Source organism: Strongylocentrotus purpuratus, unplaced genomic scaffold (assembly GCF_000002235.5).
Source record: "Strongylocentrotus purpuratus isolate Spur 01 unplaced genomic scaffold, Spur_5.0 spur5_scaffold_2, whole genome shotgun sequence".
NCBI lineage: Eukaryota > Metazoa > Echinodermata > Echinoidea > Camarodonta > Strongylocentrotidae > Strongylocentrotus > Strongylocentrotus purpuratus.
This window is the reverse complement of record NW_022145605.1, coordinates 2,156,536-2,166,638: the sequence shown is the minus strand read 5'-3', so window position 1 is coordinate 2,166,638 and position 10,103 is coordinate 2,156,536. Positions and strand designations below refer to the sequence as shown.

The following is a 10,103-nucleotide window of genomic DNA, read 5'->3' as shown; positions in this document are numbered from 1 at the left end:
TGAGACAAAAAAGACGATACCCAATTTGCTTTTCTCTTAAATAGATTACGTGTAAAACAAGGGGAAGATTCTCTGTGATGAAGACCTAGCAATGCTCAAGTCCTGTGAGACTGGTGAAGAATGTGAAAATGCTCTGCATATCTATGCATGTAACAATGAAGTAGATGCTTGGAACAAGAAATTATTGCATAAAAAATGTGGAGATGTGATATGCGTAAAAGCACAAGACATGGACAAAGATGTTAAAAAAGGAAATCAAATACGGGAGAAAAACTTATACAAGATGAAAACCCAGTTGCCTCCTTATCTGTGGATTGCAGTTAATGCTAGAGTGATGTTGCTCAAAAACATTGATGTTAGTAAAGGCCTGACAAATGGATGTTTCGGAAATGTAACAGAAATAATAACGGATCATACAAATTTGAATCCAGTTTGCATCAAAGTTAATTTTGAGAAGGCGATATTGGTATTCATTCAATCGAAATGTCTCAAGAATCCATGGTAAGAAATATGTGAGAAAACAATTTCACTTAAGCTTGCTTATGCTTGCACAATTCATAAAGTACAAGGTTCGACATTAGACAAAGCTGTTGTATCATTAAAAAATGTATTTCAATCTGGACAGGCATATGTTGGGCTTAGTCGCGTTACTTCGTTATCTGGACTTGTGATAGAACATTTCGATCCTAAACGTATATATTGTAATCCAGAAATTAAAGAACGCATTGAGATTATGAAGCCGTTTATTGAGAATGAAACTTCCGAAGATATTCACGATTATAACTTTTCTTTGGTAATGCAAAATGTACAAGGATTAAAACAGCATTTTACTGATTTCAAATCCCAGTGCCAATTTGTGAATGTAGATTGTATTTGCTTGACCGAAACATGGATTAATGATGATGATCTCTGTGACGTTGTTTTAGATAACTTTCGATTTTATCATCAGCCACGACATCTGTCATACTGTAATTCTGGAGTTGGAAATGTACTCAAAGAACAATCGCACGGAGGTGTTGCAATGTATATCAAGAATACATATTCAAGTAGATTAGACATATCTGTCGACAACTTAGAGTTTATTGCAATTCTTGTCACCAAACCAGTTTCTGTTGTGATTTCAGTTGTTTATCGACCTCCATCATATAGTATCAAATCATTCTGTGAATCATTAGACAATTTGCTAGATGTATTACACAAAACAAGCATTAGGTGTATTGTGATGGGAGATTTTAATGAGGATTTGTTTAAAGGTTCTTTACAGGTAAACAAGCTAATGTGTAATAAAGGTTACAAACAGCATGTTGTTAATGCTACTACTGAGAAGGGAACATTGATAGATCATGTGTACAGCAAGGGACTAGATTTATTGGAAACAGAGGTCATCCCTACATATTATAGTTACCATGAAGCTGTTAAGATTGCTTTTTAATATTAGTAGTAAAATGAGAAGAATAAACAAGTAAATTTCTTAATTTTGTTGATAATTAACATTTTCATTTATCATGTCTTCATTCTTGCAAAAACGAATATGAATATTATTCCTTCTTAAAAGGGTTGTCAATATTTTGTTGGCTTACCGTACACTTATCAATGATATCATCTGCCATGGACATCACATTGAAAGCAGGTTGTAAAGTTGGTAAAAACCCTTTTCTTAAGGTGATGAGTTAAAGGATTTATGTGTTGTCACTCCTTGCCTTTCAAACCTTAGTATCTTTAAACATCACTCACATCATGACATGTACATGTATTTCGAACTTATAGATCATATTTGAGAAATCTAAAACAATGGTGCACATTTAGAATACTGGATTGATAGGTGGATGGATAACAAGATCATACATCCATGCTTTTTCTTCCCAGATTAAGGATTGTCGACCTGATCCGTATATTGAAGTTGGAACATTCCATGAACCTTGCAAAGTGCTCATTTTTTGACTGGGTTGGAGGAGGAGACAAGGTACGTCACGGTGGAAACCATCACTCTGAAGAAGACACTCAAATCAGAGATCAAGCTTGAACGTGACAATGAGACATGCAAGTATTTAAGTAAAGAAGAGGTTGATATCATATTATATATGGAATATCAAAATGGGAAGGTTAATGATAATGAAAGAATACTAATATCGGGACCCAATGCTGGAATGTTATTCGCTGAAAGATGATTGTTTGGTAGTGATAATGCGTTTTAGTTGAGTAGGTTATTCACTATGATGTAAGTTGTTTGAGTTAATGAAAATTGGAGGGTTATACAGAGATGCCAACCAGTACGATTAAATCATATTTAGTATGATAATAAGAGTGAAATACGATCTTAAAATACAATTTTTCATCTTTTTTCCCCCAAAAAAACAAACACGGAATCGCATAGAAACATGTACGAGTAAACCCCTGCAACCCCAACAAAAACTGTGCTTTACAATTTTCTCATTAAATTTTAATGAAAGAGCAAACATATTTCTGAAATTCTACTGGCCCTGGGCTATTTTGAGCAACCCCTGACTGCAGGGGGGGGGGGGGGGGGGGCTGTCGATATTTGAAAATGCAAAGGTTAATTTGCATAAATTTTGAATATGCAAATTTCATTTTATTTTCTTTAATATGTATTATATTGTTTTTTATTTCTTATTTTTTCTAGAGGGCTTAAAGCCAGAACTGTCTATGTCCATTTTTTGTGAAATTCAGTTATGTCCACCAAAGAACTGTATATTCATTTCACTTTGTGTCTATTCAGAACTGTCTATTCCCATGTGTCCATTAGCCATTTTACTTTGATGTTCAGACTGTTTCAAGTACATTCATCAAGAATTGCGCAATACTTGCAGTTTTCTACTCATTAAGCAGATAAGATTCCCTATGCAGCTATTTCACTGATTGTGGCCAAGCAACACCATACCATTGCCCGAAAAAACGTTATGATAAATAAAAAAGACCAATGTGCAACATGTACGAAGTATGACCAGTTGTCTGGAGATCAGAAGGAGAATTTCACGGAAACCCATCTCGTACAAAAAACAGAGGCTCAAGATGCCAAAGCAGTTCCTTGCATCGTGTAAGACAGAAAATCGTTGTGAATAAGATGGAGTGCAAAAGAGGACATGCTTACAACAAGAAATATGCTGATAAATTTGACTTCGGTGCATCATCAGGAAAGAGCAAACATCATGCAACTTGCAAGGAATGTCGCCGAGATTTGTCAATTTTGCATGGCGGTTGTAATGACATTGTTGTTCATTGCAAATCAAAGCAACACATCACTGCTTTCAAGTCTGAATCGTCAGCACGAGAAATAACATCATGGATGTCAACCTCCAAGGATTTTAATATAACTAGAGCTGAGTGCTTATTTACATCATTTTATTTGGAGCACAATATTCTTCTATCAGCTGCAAGTCACATGGGACCATTGTTGAAAAAAGCCTTTCCTAATTCTGAGGAGGTTATGAAGTTTACCAGTGCAAGGACCAAACATCTTGTCTTGTGCGTGAAATGGCCAAAGATAAACAAGGACAGATCGTTTCAGCCATGAAAGCACGGCCAATTGCAATATCAACTGATGGGAGTAATGTCAGCGACAGTAAACCATACCAAATTGTGGCATGCCTCGGGAAGTGTCAGTGCTTGGTTGCCCCAATCATCTAATTGATTCTGCTGCCAAAGATGCGTCATCTGCATTACCATATTCAATTGACTCGCTCCTTATTGATGTGTTCTACTATCTGGAAGCCAGCGTGAACAGGAAATTGAATCTCAAGAAGTTCCAGATGCTCATTGGGAACGAAGTGCAGGCAGTTCTGAAACATGCTTGTACGAGATGGCTGAGCTTGGGCCAATGCTTGCCAAGATTTATCCAACAATGGCAAGCTCTAGTCCTCTTTTTTGAAGGAGAAGTGTCAGCCGAGCAGAAGACGCCTACTCAACAGACAAAGCAGAAGAAGCCTACTCAACAGACCAAGGCTACCAAGAATAGTGTCCAGACTTCACTTGTTCCAAAGAAGCCAACTCCAGCTGTGAAAAATGAACCTGCTCAGGGATCTCAACTGAAGGTAAGGCTAGAAAATGTATTACTACAAGGCATGTACTCCTTTTTATTCCATTTAAATATGGCCATCATTAAAATTACCAGATTTGAATAGATTAACCCTAGCAGTAGAGAGCTTTCTAAATGTTTGAATTAATCAGCTTTTACTCCTCAAATTGGCAACAGTTATTATCATTTTACACTCTAAAATAGTTTGAAAAAAATACGAAAATGGATATTACGTGAACCAAAATGGTAATTGCAAAATTTAATTTAATGTGTAATTAAATTTCATGCTTATAAATAAGTCATCAATAGTGTTGCAGGCATCGCATTAATTTTTTTTAAGCTTGTCTTGTCCTGCAGAAAAAGCCTGCTCACCAAACCAAGATGACTGCACAACTCCAAGCATTCTGCATTCCCAAGAAGGTGTCTGCAGATCCACCACATGTGAGCAAACCTGCCAAGTCTCAGACCCAAGTGAGTACAAAAATTGATCATAATTCGTCGCTGTTTTCACGAAGTGACGGTAGTGAAATAAAATTGCATACAGTTTGCGTGACGATTTTCCTCACTACCGTCACTTCGTGAAAATAGGGACGATATATACAGGGTGACAGTTAAATATGTTCCTTTACATCATTTATTTTTTCTTCTTATTTTTAGGTCATTTACTTGTAAGCTCTTTCTCTTCCAATCATCTTCACTCTGCTGTTCAGTTTACAGATATAAAAATGTATTCAATAATGCTAGTCATCTGCCAAGATTTCAAATGTAGTGTATCTTTTTAATTGTAAACTGTGTCAGTAGTCTTGTTTCTTTCTCATATGGTAATCAATAATTTCTCTACCTCCCAGGTTCAACTTCAAACACCACAGCCACAACACAGTAGACCTGCATCTTCAAGCTCTACTACTCGGGAAAAACGACAAATGAGGAAGCTTCGGATACACCTAGAAAAAAGCAGAAGACTGGGAAAGTTGTTGGCAAGGCAACAGGCTCAACAGTGCTCAAGACTGGAACTTCCAGTCATCCCAGTATGATTTCTAGTAAAATGACTGGAAATGAAAAAACAAGATGTGGAGGAAAAAAAGAAACAAGACAGACAGTAAGAGATAAAACAAGACAGGAAAGAATTCTGAATTCATTGCACTCAAACCCAATATCAGCCACAGCATCATTGCATTTCACAAGAAAAATGTCATCTTTCAGACGAGAAGTCCTCTGATACAAAAGCTAAAAGGAATACTAGAAAGTCTACTGCGTGACTTGTACAGCCAATTTGTAGCTCCACAAGCAATCATTGCAGCCACAGACTTGACCCTTCTGGACTACAAGAACAAGGAGAATCTTTGTGAAGAATCTGAAATGGTCATAAAAAGCGCAACAAGAGAAATTGTGAACACTTTAGATGAGTCTGATTGCCATAAGTTCTATGCAGCAGTGCATTCATATTACACCAAGGCATGTGACTACATTGTAAGTAAGTTTCTATTGAAGTCTGATGTTCTCATCCATGTGCAAGTGGCTGACATTGCATATCAGAAGGATGCCAAATTCACTTCTCTAAAGTTCTTCATCAACAAGTTCCCCTGCATGTTGCTTCAGGAAGAAGAAGAAGACAAGCACAGTGCCCTAGATGCTCTGGAGAACCAGTTCCTTATCTATCAAATTGCTCAGCTTCCGGACTTAGTGCAAAATGAGGAATCTACTGACAAGCAGTGGACAAGTATGATGACAGAAAAGAATGTTTCTGGTGAACTGTGCTATGACAGACTTGCAAAAGGGATTCTAACCATACCCCATACCAATGCTGAATGTGAAAGGGTCTTCAGTCAGGTGCGAAAGAACAAAACTGACTTCAGAGGGTCCATGAGCAACGAAACTCTAAAAAGTGTCCTTATTACTAAGGCTCGCCAAACAACACCCTGCTACATGAGGGAATTTGACTCTGATTTTCCAAAGAAAGCTCGTGATGTGCGCTACGCGCACATGATATTCAGTTTTACTTAAATGTTACTAATTGAAAATTCCAAAGTGTTGGCAGCTATGCCAGGCCAAGGTAGTTGCTGGAAAGAGGACTTTTGTCTCTGCTTCTTTTGATTTGCAAAGTGAATGTCGCTGCAACATTACTCTATGCCATCCAGAACACACATCTCAAAGTCATCGCACACAATTTTCTGGAGAGTGGGCATTCCCACGTGGAATGCAATAGCATGCATTCTGCTATTGAAACAGAAAAAAAGAACATCAATGTCTTCACAATGCATGACTGGGTAAAACATTTTCCACAAATTAAGACGTCGGCTTCCATACAAGGTCATAAACATGTGCCATGGAGACTTTTATGATCTGAAAAATCTCTCACAGCAGATCATGAATAACAAACGCCTAGACGAAGATAGACACGTCTTCAACTGGCTACATGTAAAGAGCTTCCAATACAGGAAGGAAGAGCAAAGCACCATCTGCTACCATCTATAACTACTTGTATGACTACAAGAAGATAGATCATCAGTTCCACGTAATCTGGACCTTGTCTACCAAGAGAAGCATTTAAAAAAGCCTAAACCTTAAGAAGAAGGATCTCATCAACTTGTGCAATAGCCTAGCCATTCCTGAAGAGTTCCATGGATGGTATTTGGCACTCCCATTTTTTAAGTTTCTGACATTGACAGGGTCAAAAGGTCATGGCTTCCATGTATGATGTTTGACCAAGTATTATTTATAAGTTAATGGCATTAAACATAACTACTACACTTTGTCAGATTTTATGCTTGCAATCAAACTTTTAAATGCATTTTTACTCAAATGGCATATTTGGACATAGACAGTTGTGGTTTTAAGTCCTCGATCTATTATTTTATTTCTAATGTATTCTTTTGTTCTGGAATACATCAAGTTACTTTGAGAAACGTATCAAAGCAATTTGATATCAATTCATATCTCCCACTTATACATCTATTTACCTGTATTCACATTTCTGCTTGTACATGTATATATGCAATTGTAGCACTTTTTGATGATATGCGCATACTAATTGCTATGTAACACCTGACAGGTGTATCCAAATTCGATGAAAATGGTATCAAAATGTGCATAAGACTTGAGGAAAAGAATCGAAGAACAACAATGTAAAATTCCAAGCGGTTGCGGCGCTATCTCCAAAAATGCGGGGTGGGGAGAGGGGGGGGGGGGGGGCTCTTACGCCACCCCCCCCCCCCCCCCCAAGTACAGTAAGGAGTAAATGACGTTAGCCATATAATTATAAATATGCATTTTTTAAGATGCTTACATATACATGTAAAGTGTTAAAGGGCAAGTTCACCCGAAAATAAGTTGATCTTCATACATGTAAAGTGTTAAGGAGAAGTCCACCCCAAAAATAAGTTGGTCTTCATAAAAGCAGATAAATGAGAGAAACAAATCAATGAAATTTTGAGGAAAATCAAAAACAAATGAGAAAGTTATAAATTGTTGGAGTTGTAATCAGTGAAGCACAAATTGCAAACTGTGTGACATCACATGCGAGCTCATATCTCATTTGCTTTGTACAAAAAATATTTTGAAAAATTAATTTCCTCAGACGTTGATTAAATGAATACGATAACATTAGCATAAAACCAGTGATCAGTAATAACATCTATCTGAAAGATGAATAAGGGTAATGCTTTTCACCTACTAACAATACTGGTGAAGGTGATAGCAGTAGTAAAGGTAACGGAGACACTGATTATATTTAATATTAGCAGTGACAATGGAAATGTTTCATTCATATTACATTTTTTATCACCATGTGTAGGTATTGAATATCTTCAAAATTTCTACCATTTCAGAAAACTTGGTTTAGTGAAGACTGGGTCTTGGCGAGTGTCTTTGATATGTTAAGGGAATTGAGGACAAATGATGGTGTAATACCGGAGTTGAAAGATGAGTATGAATATGACATAGTGCTCCGTGAGAAGTTGGTGAAGTCATGGGGGTTAGCCCAGGAAGCCTTAAAAGGTGCCGCAGGAAAATACAAGAAGTATTAGGATATGAATGCTAGAAACAGGAAATTTAATAACGGAGATCAGGGTTTATCTTGCTTCCCACTGATCAGAACAAGTTGTTGCTGAAATGGAAGGGTCCATTCCCTGTGCTGGCGTAAAGTATGACTATGACTACATTGTCAGTGGTGTTCTTAAGAAATATCACATTAATCTTCTCAACAAATAATTTCTCAGGCAGAAGGTTAACTTGTCAGTGGCTGGCTGCTTTGATTTGTGTATAGAGAGTAGGAAGGTGTGTCAAGATTCTGCAGAAGATGCCGAGGATCAGTTTATATTGAAGGTAAATGTGGGTGCTGGGCTTATGCAGTAACATTCAGGAGAAGAATTCCTGATTGCTTATGCGAGTAACAAGTCATTACCATGGGAAGAAAATTACACAATAGAAAAAAAGTGCTTAGCAATAGTACGAGCAATCAAAAAGTTAAAATATTATTTGTATTAAATTGAAGTACACACAGACCACAAACCATTCTTCTATATTCAAGCGAAGAGGTTTGACAATAAGAGAATCATGAGATGGAGCATGATGCTCCAAGATTACAGGTTTCGGCTTGTATCGGTGAAGGTTCAGTATAATGTTACAGCAGATTATATGAGCAGAATGTAAAATGCACTATACTCATGGATTTCTTTTGTCTGTCTACCATTGTAAATTATTGGATGTGTATCACGGTTTAATAACATATTTTGTTAATGTCATTTGTTGAATACATATTGCATTTACCAGGATTATGTAATGTTGAGATTTATTTTATATTGATCTTCCCAGCCACAAATGTATACCCATCAAACTTTCTATGATAGCACATACAAAATTATTATCCTGAGCATATGTTTTGTAGAAATTCATGAAATCCACTACACAAGTTTGATATGAAGAAGAAAATATTACAGCAATATATACGCATTGTAGTTTATGCAAGTGCAGGAATATTACTCACTACATTTTGAACAGAAAAAACAGAAAGAGATGATAATTAGACAGCCACCTTATGTCTCTAAATATATCAGAGAGGGCTTAATGATGCTGAACACAATGGGTTGTGCTCTTTAATGCTGGATAATTGTTTAATTTTGAGTCAAAGACATTGTCTTCAGGTGATGATGTGAACATTTGATAATCTCTACTTTGTATTAACAGGTTATATACAAACTATATGGACATTGACGTATAGCCATGTTATAGGTTTTCAACTTTGTGCAGAATATGTCATACATATTTATACATGGATTGTTTTTATGCTAATTATCCCACAGCATGATATTGTTGTGCTATGTTGGCATTGTTTTTAGCAAAGGTTTTATTCAAAGGTGTTTGTAGACTTATAACCATGCTCAACCTTTTTCATGATATTAACGTTCTGAAGTACGGGTGCTATATAATATCATTTAAAACAAAAAATCAGATTATTGGAAACACGTTTTAGTAATTGCATTTAGAATTGCGTTTAGAATTGCATGTGCAGATTTCAACTCAAATACAAGAGAAATGTAATGTATCTAAGTCTCATGACTTGATAAAAGTAAGAATGTCATATTATTTATTGTACATTATAAAACTTGGTTGATTAAACCATAGGTTGAGAACTGAGATTTCTGGATATACAACTATATGTATATTGACTAGGATTGGTATTTAGTGATATGAGCTATGTTGTGTCATGATCTTCTGATATCATGTAATGGTTGATAAGATGAAGAATGTTATGTTTGACTTTAAAGGTTTACCTTGATAAAGCTTAAATGATAATTTATGTGCAGTAAAAATTGAAACAGTTTGTTCCAAACATTTTCATGAGATATGTAGTAATTGAGTGATTTGTGTATGTCGTACTGTTTTATAAGTATTTATCTAGGAATGTGAGAAGGAAGCTCAGTACCTAGGAATTATTTTTGAAAAGAATATTTTTGTTTATGGTAAAAGTTGTCATGATGACTTTCAATAAGATGATGACTTTAAATAGGAAGAATAGATTTTATTGACAAAAATTAAGGAACATCCAAAGACATAAAAGAGGGAGAACGAG

At 36.1% G+C, this 10,103-nt stretch overlaps 1 protein-coding gene across 2 annotated transcripts; it reads left to right on the top strand.

Moving 5' to 3' along the window:
* The first annotated feature begins 1,528 nt into the window (after positions 1 to 1,528).
* Positions 1,529 to 6,581, top strand: LOC115926591. Of its 2 annotated transcripts, XM_030991416.1 has the most exons (4): positions 1,529 to 1,963; positions 2,848 to 4,049; positions 4,391 to 4,504; positions 4,882 to 6,581. In XM_030991416.1, the coding sequence occupies exons 2-4, from the start codon at positions 3,603 to 3,605 to the stop codon at positions 5,065 to 5,067; spliced, it is 747 nt and encodes a 248-aa protein (XP_030847276.1). In that variant the 5' UTR covers positions 1,529 to 1,963; positions 2,848 to 3,602; the 3' UTR covers positions 5,068 to 6,581. The 2 variants fall into 2 exon arrangements, with proteins under 2 accessions (XP_030847276.1, XP_030847275.1); XM_030991415.1 differs by lacking the exon at positions 1,529 to 1,963 and having other exon boundaries at positions 2,642 to 4,049.
* The last annotated feature ends 3,522 nt before the right edge of the window (positions 6,582 to 10,103 follow it).

Coding starts and splice junctions, on each gene's coding strand:
- LOC115926591 (XM_030991416.1), top strand. CDS start 3,603: ATGCCTCGGGAAGTGTCAGTGCTTGGTTGCCCCAATCATCTAATTGAT. Junction 4,050..4,390: donor CTCAGGGATCTCAACTGAAG/GTAAGGCTAGAA, acceptor CTTGTCCTGCAG/AAAAAGCCTGCTCACCAAAC. Junction 4,505..4,881: donor CTGCCAAGTCTCAGACCCAA/GTGAGTACAAAA, acceptor TCTACCTCCCAG/GTTCAACTTCAAACACCACA.